The sequence below is a fragment of the Panthera onca genome, chromosome B2, assembly GCF_046562875.1.
Source record: "Panthera onca isolate mPanOnc1 chromosome B2, mPanOnc1 haplotype 2, whole genome shotgun sequence".
NCBI classification, from domain to species: domain Eukaryota; kingdom Metazoa; phylum Chordata; class Mammalia; order Carnivora; family Felidae; genus Panthera; species Panthera onca.
In genome coordinates, this window is record NC_138343.1 from 140,737,333 (window position 1) to 140,756,199 (window position 18,867).

Below are 18,867 nucleotides of genomic sequence, written 5' to 3' on the forward strand. Positions count from 1 at the left end.
GGGATGTCCTTGTATAAAGGGCAGGTACTCCCATCACTGAAAAGGAATAGCCCCCCTCACAAATTACTCACGATCATTTCTTAATGGTTTTATGATCCCAAGATAAACCTTTTTTTTTTGTTTTTTTTTAAGTAAAGAACTTTGACTTAACACAGGGAAGAGCACGGTTTTCTTTCTGTGGGTGACATCAATGGCAACTAGTTTTTCCTTCAAGAGGTACAACAGAGGGCGCCTGGGGGGCTCAGTCGGTTGAGCGTCCGACTTCAGCTCAGGTCATGATCTCACGGTCTGTGGGTTTGAGCCCCGCATCGGGCTCTGTGCTGACAGCTAGGAGCCTGGAGCCTGCTTCGGATTCTGTGTCTCCCTCTCCCTCTCTCTCTCTCTCTCTCTGCCCCTTCCCCGTTCATGCTCCGTGTCTCAGAAATGAATAAATGTTAATAAATAAATAAATAAATAAATAAATAAAATAAGAGGTACAGTGGACCTCATTTTCACCAGACCAGGGGGCCTATGCTCTTTGCATCCTTATCAGAAGCCAGTGGGAAGCTACGTGTACCAGAGGCCACAAAGCTCTGGGGTTTACCCCTCAGAGGGAGGAGGCAGGTTTGGGGACCCACTCCTGCCCCCTGTGGCTTTTGTCTCCACCCTGCACCTGAGGCAGCCGGTGTGCTGGGGATCAACAGGGTCTAACACCAGAACCTCTGAGTGAAGCATCTTCAGAAGGGAGACCTGCCGTTCGTTTGCGTGCGATTGCCAGTAAACGGTTCTTAATAACAGAACAATGGGCTCAACAAACCAAAATCAACTTGGAGATGCAGAGAACCTTCTTCGTTATCAATTACCAAAATTCAGGCAGCCAGTTTCTGCATTTTCTTCACACCCTGACAAGGAAGTCCCTTGCTTCAAAACCCTTGAGCTCTACTTGTTCTCCTGTTTGCTTTGAGAAAGGAGGGGAAGATCAGTCCGCTGCTTTCAGAACAACTGAAACGGGTGACCTGCACTGAGGCAAAAAAGAAGCACTTAATCTTGAAATTGCACAACAGGTGCATTTTAGCAGGGATGCCAGGAGCAGAACTGATAACAGGTTGGAACCCTCTGAGAAGTCTGCGTGAAGTAGTTAACAAAAAGGGAAGAAATGTTTCTGATGTTCCAGCCTTTTAGGAAATCAGGGTGGAATATGCAGTATTCCTCGGCGCTTGGTGGAAATCATTTCGCCAGGATGCAGGGGTGAAAATACGGCTCTTTGAAGAAAGGTGAGGACGAACGGGAGGTCCTGTGGGCCGCCCACGTGATCTGGGCCGTGGCAAAGACGTGCCGGGGAGAACTTGGACTCTGCGGAGTTAGCCACTAAATATCCACGCGAAAGACCCTTCTCGAGAACAGCTAACAAAGTGACCGCTACCCTTCCGTTGAAAGCGTCTTTTTCATGGAGCTCTTGAAAAGTAACTTTCCTTTTTGCCCATTCTCAAAGGAAAAAATAAAACCTAAACGTATCAATTGCCAAAGGGTTTGGGGCGTTACTAATTTACAGCTGGAAAATGATCATGACTCTTAGCTTTGTGGCTGATATCCTACACACTTCAGCCTTCTTTAAGGGGACGGGCTGCCCCAGAAGAGGTCACGTTCACGAGGGAGACTCTTAGACAAAAAGACTCAAGAAGGATTGGACGAGAGCAGGGAGCAAAGATGAGTTCTAGGACCCCTCCCTCTGCTTCCCAGACCTGAGCCTCCAGCTGCCCGCATGACATTTGCCTCTCGGGAACTCAGGGCCACATCAGATGCCACATGTCCAAAGCCAGAGCCCTGATCTCTCTGTGACTGCCCTGTTTGTCCATCCTCTTGTGTAAGCCAGACACCTCGGAGACATCTCGGTGCGCCTCTTCTTTCCCCACAGCATCTAATTCATCACCAGGTCCCTCCCAGTTTACCTCCAGGGTACCGTTCAGCTCCGTATCTTACCTGGACTTTTACAGTAGCTCAGCCCCACAGCCGTTCTCCCCCCCCCCCCCCCCCCCCCCCCCCCCGCCTCCAGTGTGTCCTCCCTCCCACAGTCCGAGGACGGCGTCTTCCAATCACACGTCTTCTTAACAAGTTGCTCCTGCTTAAAACCCCCGGTCTCTCCGTTTCTCCTAACAGACACAGCCCTACAGAACCGAAGCCCTGGGTGACGTGGCCCTTCCCTCCCTCCCCACTTTCATTCCCTGCTAGTCAGCCTGCTGTCCCCTGCTCCCAGACACCCGAAGGCCCTCTCCCCTCCCCTCCCCCATTCCCTCCCTTCCCCTCCCCTCCCCCCTTCATTCCCCTTCCCTCCCCCCTTCATTCCCCTCCCTCCCCTGTGTGGCTGTGTGTTTTTCCAGGCATCTACTGTTTCTAAGTCATTGACGCTTCTATCTGTTGTCTTTGGGTTAAGGATATACATGCCACCTCACCTCCCCAGGACTGATTCCCAGCCAGGGCGGGTGGCTTGTTGAAACTGTAGCGTTACTTTGCCCCCCGAGTTGCTGATGTGTGTGTCCTTACAGGTGGGCTGATGGATTGGTCACACCACAAATGGGCTGGGGCTTGGACGGCTTTCTTTTCTGTCTTGATCATGTTGTTTGGGGGACATAGGCAGTGTTTCTCCCTCTTCAGATATTAGATTTAAACCAGTTTCAACCAAATTTTCCTTCTTGGTGAGGCTTTGAGAAAGATACTGTGTAACTCAGGTTGAAAGCGTTCTGCCAGTGACTCTGGACATGGGTGTGAAAACAGTGTCTGTTGAGAACACATTTAAAATAGGGCATCCTGTGTAATGTTATGCATGCAGTTAGAGCTCTCTAAAAATAAACTCTGCTGGAACTGGGCTTTTCGAAGATGCGAGTTCCTGGTTCCGATCGCTATTGAGTTTAAGTGAAAGAGTGCCCCAAATTTCACTGTTAGCCTAATTAATTTTGTCAGTGAGCAATCTTTCTGGCTACATAAACTACACCTACACTGACAGTCCATACAGAGGAAGGCGTGTGTATGTGGCAGTCATATACTTTCCAATTTTGAACAGAACTCACGAGTGATATTTTCAGTGGCTCTGTTAGAACCCTTGCGTGGAGCTTCTCTCCAGGTGGCTTGCCCCTGGGACTGAAATGACATGGTTTCACTCGTGTGGTGCCTGTTTCCAGACTATTTCTTCTGTCTGTCCCGACCCTTCTCCAAAGAGCTGTATCGGGAATCCATTCATTTTCAAGATACACATTTCACACTTCCCCATCTGCCACTGTTGAGAAAAAATAGTGGTGATTGCTAAGACAGTATGGCCTAAATATTCTTTTAAAGCACCGAAACCATATACAGATCTTATTTTAAATTGTATTGTAGTTGACTTTAGAACAAGGTGTTTAGGAGTATGTGGTTACTCTTTATAGGATTTCATACTGGTATGTTTAACTGCTTTCTATCTTCTCAGTGAACCGTTGGAAACGGTCACTTTAAAGTTGGTGTTTGCTTCTGGGTTTGTTTTTTTTCTTCCCTAGAGCCAGCTCTTTGTTGGCAGATGAATGTGTAGTGTTTGAGAAATTTCCAAAGTGAGTAAAAGGAAAATCTATAATAATATATAATAATATATATATATATATATATATATATATATATATTATTATTATATATATATTACTTGTGTCCGTGTGAAGACTGAGAAGCAGGAGTGAGGAGTGCTTTCGGGAAATACCTCCGTAGGCTCCAGTTTTGAACTATCCTCCTTATAATAACCTGGCCTTTGTCATAGGATGACAGATCTCAAACACTTCCATCCAGTCCCAACCAAAGACCGATCGATCTAAATAACGTTCCTCTGGTGATTCTGCGGGTCCCCGTGTTTAAATAACAGCGCCCCACCTCAGACTTTGACTTTGCAAAGGCATAAGGGAACAGGGCCTTGTCACAGAAGGCCAGGCCTGGGTAAGCGGTGGCCCCTTTGGTCAGCCCTGATCTGGACGCACCGCCTCCCACTCAGTGCGGCCCAGGCGCTACGCCCCGTAGCTACGTTAGCAGCACAACAGCAACTAAACATTACTTTTAAATGTTAGTCCAGTCCCCCCAACCCCCCGGGCCTTATTGGGCATTTATTGCCACAACTATCACAGGTTAGGAACGGGCCGCATCAGGGGACCGCGGTAATTTGGGAGGAAAACCACCTGAGCCTGTCGCCCCGTAATAGACAGCCCAGGAATTCACACACCCACAGGTCAGGGAAGGGCACTTTGCTCTTCCGGGCCCAGCTTACATCTTGGTAGGCTTTTACGCGGAACATGTTTCCTTCGTTTCAAAAGTTTGTATTTTCGCCTGTTTTTGTTTTGTTCTTGGTTCGTTTTGAAAAAGAGAATGTCTGGTGATTTACTTCTCGGCTCTCCAAATTCCATTCGGAGCATTGCAAACGGTGCCGTGGTCAGAAAGGGATTTAGAAGCCGGCGAGTGCCGCCTCTGGAAAGGGCCCAACTTCTTTGGAGGTCTTTGTGGTCCGAGTGACGGTAGTCAGCCCAACCAAATAAGCTTTTTGTCGTGAGCCCCCAGAAATCCTCTCATACTAGCGACACCGTGATAAGTTGGAGCGCTCGGCTTAGCCAGGCGGCCATGTTACGTTTTCTTCCACAAAACAAAATTGTCTCAATTTCCAAAAAGTCAGCAGAAAGCTCTTTTTAGTATTAAGCTCCTCTTGCTCGTTGAAAATTACCAATAATCCTGGCAGTAGTTTCCAAAGCAGTGATGAATTGGATTTCTTCTATGATGATGAAAGACCGGCTTTCTCCCCCATTTAGACAGGTGGCCAGATGCCTCGCTCATGGCCGCGCATGCCCTGCATTGCTGGGAAGACTCGCATCTTTGTCGGCCACCTCCCTACTTGGATCCCTAAGAGGCGTGCAGCACTCTGGATAAACTCGTTCCTAGAAGCAGGTGTCCCGGAAACCCGGAGAAAAGCACCATTTTCATTTGTCAGCTTTCTATCACCACAGACGAATACAGTAGACAGGAAGGTATACAGTGGGCTCTGTATGCCTGTGTACTTTGCACTTGGAGAAAGAAATGCAGGACACTGATCTGAAAGCAGGCCTGAGGAATCCTGTTTCTGACGCTTCCTAGCTGTGTGTCCTTAAGCAGGTGATTCAATCTCTCTGATCCCTATTTTCTTCCTTTGTATGTGAGCATAATTCCACCTACCTTCCTCCAGGTAATTTAAAAAGTTACATGTATAAAATGCCTAGAAAGTGTGCCCGGCACATTTATAATTACCTAGTAAAGTATGAACATTATTATTGTTATTGGTCCCTCCATGGCCACATGCAAACACTGAGGCCCAGAGACTGAAGGAGATTTGCTCCCAGATCCCAGTGACAGTGGAAGGTGTGACTGGTGGCAGAGTGAAGACCTGTGGCATTTTGACCAGACTTTTCAAACTGCAGGCATGATTTCATTGAGGACCATTATACGCAGCAGCTGACATCCAACACACCGACCTCGAAATCTTTAATTTGTTTTGTAACTTTAAGGGTTTCTTTGTTTAACTTCTCCTGCACACCTTCATCATCTTATGGTGATTGCAGATGGGCCACGCAGACTTGGGAGAAACCCTAGATTAGGGTTACAAGGAGCCTCTGAGGTCATTACTTCATTTAACCACCTGCCTGGTGGGTTTCATATTCGGATTCTCTTTTGCACCTGAGTTATAAGCAGGTGTGCTTAAAGGACCATGTGTTTCATGCACATGTTAGTCACACCACATGTGAAACTGAATTTGGAAGAAGCCTGTTTACAATGGTAAAAATGTTCTCTCTCGGTTTATTTAACAAGTACTTTCTGCGGTAGCTGTCTGTTGCTCCTTTGCTCCTCTCAGAATTGCCTAGAAGAGCCCAGGCATGCACATAAATTGTTGCCATACACAAAAGAAAGTGCAGAGGGTTGTCAGAGGCAGAGTCTGGGGAAGGCAGAGCTCCCAGGTGGGGGAGACAGGGCAGCCTTCACAAAGGAGGCGGCCCCTGAAACGATCTTGATGGACGACGGCGGGTCACCATTGGCTAAGACTTGAAAGTTGTCTTCAGAAAACCCAACCTGTTCCTGAGTTAAGGATGCTCTTCAGGTGACTAACCTGCTGACAAATTGGGAGAGCAGTCCCAGCAGGTGCCACAGGAACATGAACGTGAAACTGTGTTTTGTTTGAATGAAAACACCCCAGAAGGGAACCTCAGCTGTCTGAGTTAATGCCGGCAACCTCCACGCTGATGTTAAGACCCGAACCGTACAGGAATATGTTTATGGCTGCCGGGCAATGTATTTATGAGTATTTGACGACCTGGAGGTTAATCAGAAGCCGTTGGATGATCTCAGATACATTCTTAATGAACTGCAGTGGGTATTATCATCCTGATTCAGCAGTCTGTAGTATTTGAAGTGGCACTTGAGTGAGCTCAGAATTCAAGGCTGAAGTAACATCCCTTTCTCCCAGAGCCACACTCACACCGTTAGTCTCTCAGCCTGCTAGAATGTTCTTTCCAAGCTATCATCGAGTGCCAGTTTAGAATAGTTGGTGTGATATTTAAAAGGAAGAAAAGCACTCAAACCTTTGATACTTTGAATTTTCAAGTGGACCATGTTTGAACTTTTTCTACGAGCCAGAAAGTTGAATCCACTGAAGACTGCTACACAAAAAGATTGTATATTGTGTTTTTCTGAAAATGACTTGGGTTAAGCTTTGAAAGGATCTCTTTAAACATACTTTACCATTACACACGAAAAGCCATCAAATGACGACTTAATGGAGGTGGAGGGGCTTAAAATCATAACTCACTTGGAGTAGATGAGCAAGTGTGGATTTTTACGCCTCTTACTAGTTTTACTCCCGAGAGTAAACACCAGTAAATGAAAGCTTGAAAAGTTTTCTCCAGGTGAACTATTTACATAGGAGAAGTTTGGGTACACCAGTGGGTGGCGTCTTTCCCAGATTTTGCCACATAGCCATCACCTGTCTTGTCACCTTGTGGTTTCCCTGCGAGCATTAAACCACCGTGCCATCCAAACCTCCCCTTCCCCAGGCCCGGGCCCAGCAGAGAAATACCCTTGCACCACAGTTGTCTCCTTCAGACGCAGAAATACCCTTGGCCTCTTGCAAGAGTGAGAAGTTCGTCTTTCATAGAACGGACACACAAAACCAGTGAAATCAAGTCACCAAAACTTTAGGTTCATGAGTCTACGTCGCAGTCAGGGAGGGGTGACCCGGAGCCTTTTAGGGACACTTTCAGCCAGTCTAAGCTCCCTTCCTTCCTGTCGCAAGCAATCCTACAAAAAGAAGCGGGAGTCTGAGGTTTACTGTGTGATGTCAATATGGGGAAATGGGTGTGTTCTTAATAGTACCTAATTTCAGAACCTTGAATAATCAGGTTGAAGCGTTTAGAAATGCTTTCTCCTATATTCATTATATCAGAAAACTTAGGTCAAAGGAAAAAAAATTTAAGTAACATTCCCACACTGCCCATTTGATTTTCATCCCTTGACTTCTGGTTTTTGATACGAGGATACTAACTACTTAATGCCAATAAAGAGTCAAATCTTTTTTAAATGTTAGAAGTTAATTTTGCTTGCTTTTGTAATTCCTGTTCTTATTTCAAGTTCCCCCTTTCTTGCTTATATTCCTCTATAGAAATCATAACGTGGAACACTTGACATGACTTAAAATGTGTAATTTACTTGTGGAATCTATATTATTTGGAATTTTTACACAGTGCTTTAAGTCATTATTTAGCAAGAGTTCAGCCTCTCTGTCCAGGAAATCAATTATTTTAAGCAAACACGGAAAACAGCAGCCCCACCCCTTGCATATGTGCATTATGAGAAATGACCCCCGGGATAGAGTGTTGCCCGCGTGCACGGTCAGTATATGTATACCTGTGCTCTCTCTTCACACAGGCAAGGCAGTTTCCCGGGCATGAACCAGAGTGGACTTATGGCTTCCAGCTCTCCCTACAGCCAGCCCGTCAACAACAGCTCTGGGCTCATGAACACCCAGGCACCCCCCTACAGCATGGCGCCCAATATGGTGAACAGCTCAACAGGTAACCGAGGCGGCTCTGTGCCCTGAGCGCTGCCCCCCTACCCCCAACCCTTTCCCTCTTTTCCTCTTAGGCCTGCACCGGTGAATGTACAGAGACAACAGCAATGGAATCATTGGGTGAAAAGGGGGGAAAAGTCCACTTTTCTGTGCCTGGAAACTTGCTCAACCTATGTAACTACTGTTAAGAGTTGAGGGTCACATTACGTTTTATGTAAATTCTTTTTCCGCGCTCTGTTTTTGCAACGTGTGGACGTATTCTTAAGTGTCGCTGGGGTTGCTTGCTCACTGCATACACTATGTTCTTTTTGTCTTTGGGTATCATTCAAAGCATTAAGAGGTCCCAATGACAGAATGGATCTTCCGTTCGGTAGTGACGGTGCTGAACACTTAAAAATCATATTTCAGGCGCAGAACAAGGGGGTTTGAAGTATTTTTTCACCTTGAAATGTGTATGTGGAGATAGTTGTTCCTTAAGTGCTATTTGCAGATTGTCTCCATTGAGGAATCGTATACAATTTTCTTTAATGCGCCGTTTTAAATTTTGTGTCACGTTTAATTGTTTCAACCCACTCTGTGATGCCAACAACTGCGTTCTTACCAAATCCCATCTGATTGGTGCAGTAAGAGTCTTCTCTCAGTTTGTGGAAGTATCGAAAATGTCTAAACCTGGGCAAATCGTCTGTGTCCTTGGATTGCTTAGACCCTGAATCACCTCCTCAAGCCCCAACTACCCAGCAGTGAGCGCTACTCTTTACGTGAGGAAACGCTGTGGATCGCAATTGACCTGTTCCTTTCTAGCACCGATTAGAGTGGTGACCACTGTTCGGGTCGCATTCTCTCCTTTGGTCAACACAGAGCTTTGTGTAGCCAGTCATGTGTGTCCCGCACTGTTTTATGATGCATTCGAAAAGCACTGTGGAGTTAGAGGCTTGGCTTTCTCTTACGACCTTTTTTCATCTCCTCTGCCTTTTGCCACCTTGCTGACCTGTCCATCTTTGAAAGGCCACCCCAGGAGCTATTGTTTCTTTGTCCATCTGAACGGACAGCTAGAGGCTGGGCTGGCATCCCCGCCAAGATTCTGAGGGGTTGGCTTCTCAGGTCTAATTTAATAGGGCCATTCCCTGATTACGTCTCTTTAAAAGCATGCGGAAGAGGGGGAAAAAAGAGAAACTAGTGGAGAAAATGAAGGTTTTTAAATAAACAGAACAGCCCTTCCTGATATCAGTCATTCATCCCAGCGAGGGGGATGTTTTTACATTCGAGATGAAAGGGGAAGGCTCTTGAACAGTCTGTCAGCCAGAAGCTTCCCTTCCCTTCTCAGCACTGTCCCAGGTAACAGCGTATTTGGGTTATGACATTATGTGTTTTGTCTGGCTTGCTGAAATAAAATTACTTCAGAGCATTAAAACTACACAATAAATTTTCACCTACTATTAGCAATACTCATTTTTCCCCTTTTCCTTTGGACCCCAGAGCCACAAAAATAACCAACCACAAACAGATGGCACGGTGCCCTGCCTAAGAAGATTTATGTGTTCCTAAGGAATAGCCAATTTAATGGAGATTCACAGAGAGGGTTTCTATTTATTATTATTATTATTCAGATAATTCAGAGGAAAACTGTTCGACAAAAGGCCGTTTATCCTCACACACTTTTGTATGGGCTAAGTAATAGTTTTGTATCACATGGTATATTTGGAGATATTGAATTTTTAATAATTTAAGTATTTATCAAATTTTCCTCTACACATTTATGTGATTTTTTTTTTCCAGCTCGGTTAAGTCCAATGCAGCCTGATAGAAAGTAGTCATCTAGCACATCCAAGGAATAGGGATGATTTAGCCTCTACTGCGTATCTGTTGATAGGCACACGTCAGTCCGCTCTCACTGTGTTACAATCTCTGAGGGAAACGGGAACGACAGGGGAACCCAGAACGTTACCGAGTGGCTCCTGACGGGTTTTGGTCGGAAGGTGGACTCTTGACTTTCCTAGAGTTGGGCCAAAAAAAGGCTGTGATCAGCATCACATCACCCTACTTGGTCTGGGCTCGTGCATATCAATTGCCGGTGATAACGGCAAAGCATTTCCTCTACCAAAGGACCCTTTCGGAGAAAGTGAAGATGACGCCCACAGTGTCCAGGGCTGGGCGTAGGACTGGCTGAGTTTCCGTTAGCAGCTTATGCGGCAGACGTTCCAGCACCCTCTTTGCGCAGTTCGAACCGTTGTGCTGTAGACAGTGTACAGGGCCAAAAACAGTCTCCCTGTGTAGTGACAAATTGTTACAGGCTCCAGTGAGCAAGTAATTATTCAAATGGAGTCAGTGTGAGTATGAATGTGACAACTATTTCTTCATTTTAAAATGCAGGGGAGGTGGGGTGGTAAGCAGTGGGGGGATTTGTTCCCTCTAAAAGAGCTTTAAAAAAAAAACTATTCACATTAAAAGATTAGAATTATGTAATGCTATGGGCAAAATTATAAATCACGTATAGCCTTGTTAAATACACCCTTTTATATGATACTTGCGTTACTGGTTATATTATACTTGTGTCTCATTTTATAATATTCATTAGTCATATACTTGTCTTTGTATAAGCCATCATCTTAAAGAAGACATCTAAATTCCAGAAAATGTATGTACCATCTGTCGTTCTAAGTTTGCCTCCCTGGAAGTCGCTCTGCAGAATGTAGGACATTTCCATCAGTATAACCTACAGATAGCAGATGAACAGCCACACACTGCTGTTCTCAGGCCTTCCTATTGTACAAGAGCCCCGTCAGATTCCAGATCTTCCTGCCCACCTAGCGCTGCTCAGTACCAAATGCGATATCCTATTGCCGTCCTACCAGGATGGGGCACACTAGCTCCGTTAGCCCTCCCAAGGAAAAAGAGGCAAGCTCACTAGCACGGTATCGACAGCCTCTTTCAGCGTTCCCAAAAGTCAGGAACCACCTATCACCTGGAATGTTTGTTAAAACTACAGACTACGGCAGCCCAATCGGAATTTCTGAGGATGGTCCGGGAGTCTGGATTCCCAACAGACTCCGCAGGTGGTTCTCACATGTGCGTGCTAAAGCTTACGAACCACCAATTTAGGGGTATTTTGCTCAGCAATCTCTCCGCTAAACTGCTGCCAGCTTTGTGTGGCATTGGCTGTTTACCAGATAATTTGCTGTTTTGAAATTTAAAAGAAAAATTATAAAACTCTGCCTAGAATATAAATCTACCAGATGGATAGGTGTTTTCTGTCTCGAGACGTTAGGGTCCTTCACTAAAGAAGTTTGGGGTATTTCACACCATTGCTGGCTGTCGATTGTCTAAGTAGTTTATAAAGATTGTCGGGTTTTTTGTTTGCTTGCTTGCACGAAGTTAGTGATTTTAGGTGAATTGCTGTCCTCCCTCCCCACCCCACCCCCAAAGATGTAAAAGGTATATTAAATTATGAAAACCATATCTCTTCGAGTGGGGAAAAAATGCACCCCGGGATTATGCCAAGTTCGTTGGTGGTTCTGGACTTCACATGCAGCTGGGGCTTTCTTGAGAGCATCGCTCTAGCTCACTGCAGACAGGAGCTGCTTTCCTTGAAGCAGTGCCGCGTAGCAAGCATACTGGTTTTGCTCCGGTCGCGTGTTTCCTTGGGCTGGCTGGGATGGAGAGAGGCCGCAGATGGAAATGCTGGGGGTGTGCACCTCACATACACTGCCCCCGTGGAGGCACATCGGCATAGACGGGTGTCCGCAGATTTCCTCAAGGCCTCGCCGATCCAGTCAGAGAGAAGGGTTTCTCCTGAGCTTTTCTCACATCCTCTGTATGTGTTATGTTAACGGCGGTCTTTATATATTAGCCACGTGTGAAAATGGTCCTGAATATCTGCAGACGTACACACGCAGGTAGGCCCTTCAGTGCTTTCAGAAACAAGGAATAAAATATTTTGTGGGGCATGGTGTATTGTTTACCATGAAAAGAACAAGCCGTGTGTGTGTGTTTCTGGTCCCATTTCCCCATCTTCTGGGAGTGATTTTGTCGCCTTGTAGGGAGACTAAGTGAAGGAAGCCGAGAGAGTAAGAATGAATGTTTGAGTTCAGTTTTGCTCACACCATATGTTCTTCGTGTTCCTTTTGAATATATTAAATCCAGGGTGGAATGACTGCCTCAGGACCTTGACCCGCACTTACTTTAAGAAATCATTCTAGCTCTTAAATTTCGGTGGTGAAGCCAGAGGCTAGTGCTCGAAATGTATTTACGGTGCTCACACGGCTCTTCTGCAGTCACAGACCCTTTACTGCCCCTTTTTATGCCTGAACTTTACATACTGGATTACTGATGTCAATGGGAGAAAGAACAGGGCCTTGATTTAACACATCCTTACAATAGTGGTGGTCTTTCTCTTCTGGGAAAGGAGAAAAAAATAGTGCCCCTGGAGTGTCATCGCCCTGGGAGGCGTATAGCTCTTTGCAGTGATTCATTGAGAATTCTGGTAAGAAGTCAAAAAGTAAGCATTTCAACAAAAGGAACAGTAAAAGCCACAGTAAGGAAAGACCTTATGATCCATTTACTAAAATAAAATTTGCAATGTAAGGCAGGAGGACTAAATAAAACTGTTACTCTAAACCCTCTCCTTATTTGTCTCTCAGAATAATAACACAATGTAACTTTTGACAGGTTTTACATTTGCATACCCTAAATGTCCATTTAAGAATATATAACAGAGAATGAAGAAATTTAGGGAATTTCAAACCAACAGATATGCTTAAATTCATCTAAGTCTGATTGTTATTTTTTTAATATTTTTTTAAATATTTGTTTTTGAGAGAGAGAGCGTGTGTGCACGTGCAGGGGGGAGGGGCAGAGAGAGAGAAAAGGAATCCCAAGCAGGCTCCCCGCTGTTAAGCACAGAGCCCCTACGCAGGGCTCGATCCCACCAGCCAACCATGAGATCATGACCTGAGCCGAAATCAAGAGTCAGACGCTTGGGGCGCCTGGGCGGGTCTGTCAGTTAAGTGGTTAAGCATGCGACTCAGGTCATGGTCTCACGGTCAGTGAGTTCGAGCCCCACATCGGGCTCTGTGCTGACAGCTCAGAGCCCGGAGCCTGCTTGGGATTCTGTGTCTCCCTCTGTCTCTGCCCCTCCCCCGCTTGCGCTCTGTCTCTCTCCCAAAAGCAAATAAACATTAAAAAAATACATTAAAAACAAAAAGAGTCGGACGCTTAGCTGACCGAGCCACCCAGGCACCCCGAGTCTGATTTTTAAATCAGTGTTAATTATTATCATTAATTATGATAATACATATCGTCCCACTTCTTTAGGCTTAAAAAAAATGTTTTGTGTATGTTAACACATCTCATGCACGAAGAAGAATATTACTGTTTTCTGTCTTTCAACAGTAATATTTAGGCATAATTTATTACAAATACTAACAGAACTATCCGTTAGAACCTTTGAAGATACAGGCCTTAACTGGAGCCGCGTGTCCGTGACTTTGCCACCTTCCCGGGATGGTGTGGCTGTCGTTCCTTGGAACCCACTCTGAATAAGTAGCAAGGACGTGTGGACTTTCATAAAGAAGCTCCTCTTTCCGCACGCCTCCTGCTCTTCCATTCTGTTCTTCTAAAAAGAGTGTTTCTTAATGTACAGATTTACTAATTCCTACAGCGCTAGACCCCAGAGAGAAAACTGCACGAAAGCAGCCCACAGCTCGGAGCAAGGCGGTCTGGTGTAATCTCTCTCAGCTGCTTTTCTGAGGTTTCACACATTCACAAAAATAACAGCATTTTTAGCTGATCCCAATAGATTTTTCTCTGCAGCTGCATCCCTTGAAAAAGCTTTTTGTTCCAGTTCTTAAAGTCTAAGTATTGAAAGTAATTTGGAAAAAAAAAAAAAAGGAAAGAAAGAAAGAAAGAAAAACATCCCAATTATGATTTGTGTGTGTGGTGATGACTTCAAGGGCTGACTGGCTGCAAATGGGCTCGGGGGCACAAGCCAGTGCGCCCGCAGAGAAGACGGGCGCTTCCCGGGGCATCCGTGGGCGCGCCGCCGTGCTCACGGGCACGTGGCGGGGTCGGCTTTTTTGGCAGGACCTCTGGTCTCAACCTGCAGAGATGCTAACGATATTAGCAAATTAGCACCACAAAGCTTGCCAGCTAATTCGCCAGAGCCCTGCTCACTCTCTCTCTGCTGTAATTAAAACTAATTATTTTCTAAAACATAGTAATACATGAATATGTGCAATAATCATTTTGTAGTGGGCAATCTGTAGAGCCTTTTTTAACGCTTCTTTTTTTTTTTTTTTTTTTTTTTGGCCCTTTATGCAACATGTGCACTGCCTTGGTTGAGCCAGCATTTCCGTTTGCAGAATGTAGAATGGGTCCTGTTCATAAAACCTCAGGTTTACTTTATTTTGAAATAGGAATGTTTTCTGGCTTTCACTCATTTACAAGGCTCATAATTCTCTCCACTCGCCCTTGTCTGTTTCCAACTCTCCTCACACATCTGTTTGTGTCGCACTCCCGGCCCAGTGTTGTGCAGATGGTTTTCACAGTGGGGTTCTGTAGAAATTCAGCTGTTATTCCCTGGACGTCTACACTGATTCCCTACTGTAGCCTTGTGCTTCCTTTAAAAAGAAATCTGAACCCATATTTTTAGCTTGAAAATGTCTTTTCTTATGGGTAATAAATGCGTCTAAATCAGTTGTTCTTCGGAGAACCTTTCAATCTAAAGCCTGGATGAACTTGGTAGAATTTCTGAGCCTAGAGATGGAGAGTGAGTTTTGCCAGGGAGCGTAGAGTTCACTCTTGGGCTGCTGGGCATTTGAGCTGCTGCTGGGGATTGATAAGTGCACGTACGGTCCCAGACTGAAAGAAAGGCAGCCCCACTGCAAACTAATTAGAAATCCTTTCCTTCGAAAAGAACTTTTGATTATTGTTTTTGAAGTCATTTGTTACGATTGTTTTCCATCGTTGCAGACCAGGCCACATGGAATAGATAAGATTTTCAAATGAAACCATATAAAATGTCAAATGAATTTGCCAACTATAGACTATGTAAACTTAGGAAATTAAGAAAGCACAACATCCTCTAATCACCAGGTAGAAAATACACACATCCACTCTTTCCTTTCAACACCCGATGAGCAGTTTAAACATTGGACTTCTTTCCACTTGTCACCTACTCCATTAAATAACTCTGTAATCATTTTGAGAAGATAACGTTGATACGAGTTGACTTTCAGCGGTGGGGTGTTGAATAAATGATTGCATTTGTGTTTTTTCTTTTTAAGTTAAAAAAGGACCACCAGAATATCGTGCTGTCTAGATGTCAGAAACGAGTGTGCTCTGAGTTACGATTTCTTTTTTCTTTTCTTCCTTCAAGGGAAATGCAAGTGCCCCACGCATCACTCAGTAACTTGTGTTAGCAGGAGCCCAGCCTGACGAATCACATGTATAATCCTAAACTCTTTCTCCTGTTTTCGATTAGCATCTATGGGTCTTGCAGATATGATGTCTCCTGGCGAATCCAAATTGCCCCTGCCTCTCAAAGCAGACGGTAAAGAAGAAGGCACTCCACAGCCCGAGAGCAAGTCGAAGGTATTTCCTTTCTCCTCTGCACGCGGTGTGGGGTCTGCCTCGCTGAAGCTGCCATGTTGTTCTGTAGTCACGATGTTGGCCTACACTTTTCGTCGCCATTTTCTTCTCTTCTGCATGCCTCCATTTTGTGCACCACGTTTGTAGTTTTCTTTCCTTTCCCCACCCCCCTTCATGGTGTGGATCTGAAAGTTACTAGTTCTTACGGCATTTAACTCCTGGCTGTGGGAGAGGGGAGGCGGGACGAGACCCACCTGAGAGAAACGCTTTGGGGGTGGGGACAAGTAAGGGGCCTTGCCTGGTTTTGACACTTGCAGCCATTTTCTCTGCCTTCAGTTTATAGCTTCCTGTTTTGGCCGCCTCAGCAGCAACAACATACTTAATATTTTGCTTTCCTGCCTTATTTGATAAATAAGGTGAACAGCTTTTTTTTTTTTTTTCCTTTCTTTCTTTCATAAGGGGTAACCCATGCTTAGCATTCCGTGTCAGCTTGAAGTAAGCATGGTGGCTTAGTGGCCTTCTCCGGCATCCAGCGAACTGACCAAATTCTACTAATTAAGAATGTTGTTCTAATACCTTTATACGTGTGTGTCTTTGTGTGTTTGTTCGTACATGTCTTTATATATATCCATTATATATAAAAATCAGTCTGTTAAACTGGATGTGCTTTTTGTTATTTTAAATAAAGTTTGCCCTACCTTTGTCATTTTTTTTTTTTTTATTCCTCTACCACAGGATAGCTACAGCTCTCAGGGTATATCTCAGCCCCCAACCCCCGGCAACCTGCCAGTCCCTTCCCCAATGTCCCCCAGCTCTGCTAGCATCTCCTCATTTCATGGAGATGAAAGTGATAGCATTAGCAGCCCAGGCTGGCCAAAGACTCCATCAAGCCCTGTAAGTGGCTCTGGTTTTTTGTGGTTTTCGGTTTTTTTTGTTTTTGTTTTTGTTTTTTGGGGGTTTTTTGATAATTAAGTAATTCTACTTGAATGCTTGCTGATTGATTTGTTTTATAAGACTTTTTCTTCGTGACTTATCCATGAAAGGGTTTGCTTTGTGATTGTAGCAGTAACAAAATGAGTAAAGTTTGTGCAAATCGTAGAAGTTGATTTCTGGTAATGAAACTGCTGTTATAAAGAAGCACCTCGATATGAAGCATGTGATTGTGTTACCGGGTCCAAACTCCTTCACCCAGTGACTTTGTTTAAATGTCTGATCCGTTGTGCACTTACAGAGGATCTTTAAAACGAGTTACTTCTCCATTTACATGGAAACTAATAGCAGCCAAGGAGTAAATGACAAGTTTGGCCTTTGGCCTAAATCTTTCATGGGCTGTTGTATCTGAAACATCTTATTTCAAAACTGCCTACCTGAAAATAGAGATGTGACGCTCCGGGCACGGGTTAACACAATATCAGCCCTACTTTGTTTCATTCCACCTGTCAGAAATTAACAGCAAAGCTGTAGAAATGTTCCTGCAAGTGAATATTTGGAAGGCTACTTTTAGAATAATATTATGTACCCGCATTAGAATGAGTGGAGATAGAAAAATTACATCCTGCACAAGACTGCTGATAATCTTGAAATTAAGTGTTGATTTCCTTATGATATAGAGAAAACAAAAATGGTGATGTGCATATAAGGGAATTTTTTTAGTCTTAATGTTCTTCTGTCCATAGAGCCCGGTCTTTATTTTCCTACTGAAGAAATTAATTCTGTGCCATTAAAAAAAAAAAAAAAAAAAAAGAATAAAATGGCACTGTAGTAACCTTTATTTTACATTCATATAGGGAATCAAAAGATCTGTTTTAAAAAAAAAAAGCCTTAACATGCAATTACTTGCCAAGAAGGCTTAATTAACACGCTAATTTTTGTTAAGACGACGTATTGAAGAGTACAGCTCAGGAAAAGCGAGTTGGAGGGAAGAAGTCTCTATGTGCAGAATCTGGCAATCTAGTCAAAACCCCAAAAGGAGGCTGCTATTAATTATCCATTCACTGGTTTAAACAGATAGAAGTGAAGGTTTGAAGGGTTGGTGGTTCCAGTAAATGTTTGTAAAATTCATGTGGAGCTCTAGTATAACCAGCATTTTCCTTTTCAGAGGAAGAAAGGGCAATATTCGCTGTTACCTTCTCTGTAGACATGTTTTGCTTTTGCAGCAACGGAGATGAAATGAAAAATGCTCTCGGGCGGGTTTGCAGAACTAACAGGAAGGGGGAGGGCAACTCCCGCATCTTGATGGCTTTGTGTCATTGGCTTTGAGTCTCAGAAGGCAGCCGACGTTCCGGGGGTTTTCCCCACAATCTCCCCTGGTGTTGTGTTGTGTTTTGTCTTCATCACAAGAAGAGCATTTTTGAATCGGCATACTCTCAGGTCAGCAGGTAGAACTCAGATGAAAACTTTTCAAAAACATGTATTATGTTGGCTCGGAGGGAAACATTTTAGAGGCCGAAAATCATAATCGTTAAAACCTTAAGATAATAATCAAGAATAATAATTTGTGAAAAACAAAGACTACTGATAGACGATATTATATATTATACGTTTAAAATGCCACTTTACTGACTCTGGCTTATAAAGATGGAGTGAGATATTTATGATACTTTGACTAGTCAGGTGATCTCCATCCAATGAGTCCCAGAGGAAAGAAACTATTACCAAAACCTCACTTTCCACTTAAATATAAGAAAAAAACAAACTGAAGTGTTGATTTCATTTCCTGAGTATAATATAATTAGACATAAGGTTGCATACTCCTTTTTTCTAAACATTCCCACATCCGTTATCTCTTCCTGTACCATAACCATTGTATGTTTAAGAACGGGCAAGCAAATGTCCAGCTCCAGTGGTAGAGAAGGACCGGGGAAGCCGTGGTCCCAGGTAGAAGGATTCAGATGACGGCTCTGTATGGAAAAAATGGCGCCTGTCTTGGATGAGATGCTAATTTAAGAAGGGAACCAAATGCAATTGGAAGGAATGACCAGAGAGTATCTGTGCTGTCAAATCACTGCTGGTATATACGATTTAGGAATATTTAACTGTTCTTTCTGAGACACAACTTCAGTTTGCCCTTAACATCGCTCCTACCAGTGTCTCTAATAAAGCCTGTCTAATAGAAGGCCTGAAATGGACTGAATAATAACGATGTTCAGTGCTTTGACAGTGTGCTATGGACCAACGTTGTTTTGTTACAGAACATTCTAAAATAAAAATAAACA

At 44.2% G+C, this 18,867-nt stretch overlaps 1 protein-coding gene across 11 annotated transcripts in view; it reads left to right on the forward strand.

The window, feature by feature from the left end:
- ARID1B (AT-rich interaction domain 1B) overlaps nucleotides 1–18,867 on the forward strand; it is a 449,099-nt gene that overhangs the window by 398,788 nt on the left and 31,444 nt on the right. For 6 of the 11 annotated variants that reach the window (XM_060614474.3, XM_060614471.3, XM_060614475.3 and 3 more), the window contains 3 exons: nucleotides 7,927–8,072; nucleotides 15,546–15,655; nucleotides 16,388–16,546. In XM_060614474.3, the coding sequence (XP_060470457.3) occupies nucleotides 7,927–8,072; nucleotides 15,546–15,655; nucleotides 16,388–16,546 (415 nt within the window). The remainder of the gene's footprint in view (nucleotides 1–7,926; nucleotides 8,073–15,545; nucleotides 15,656–16,387; nucleotides 16,547–18,867) is intronic. The other 5 variants (XM_060614476.3, XM_078447505.2, XM_060614480.3 and 2 more) reach the window with 3 other exon arrangements.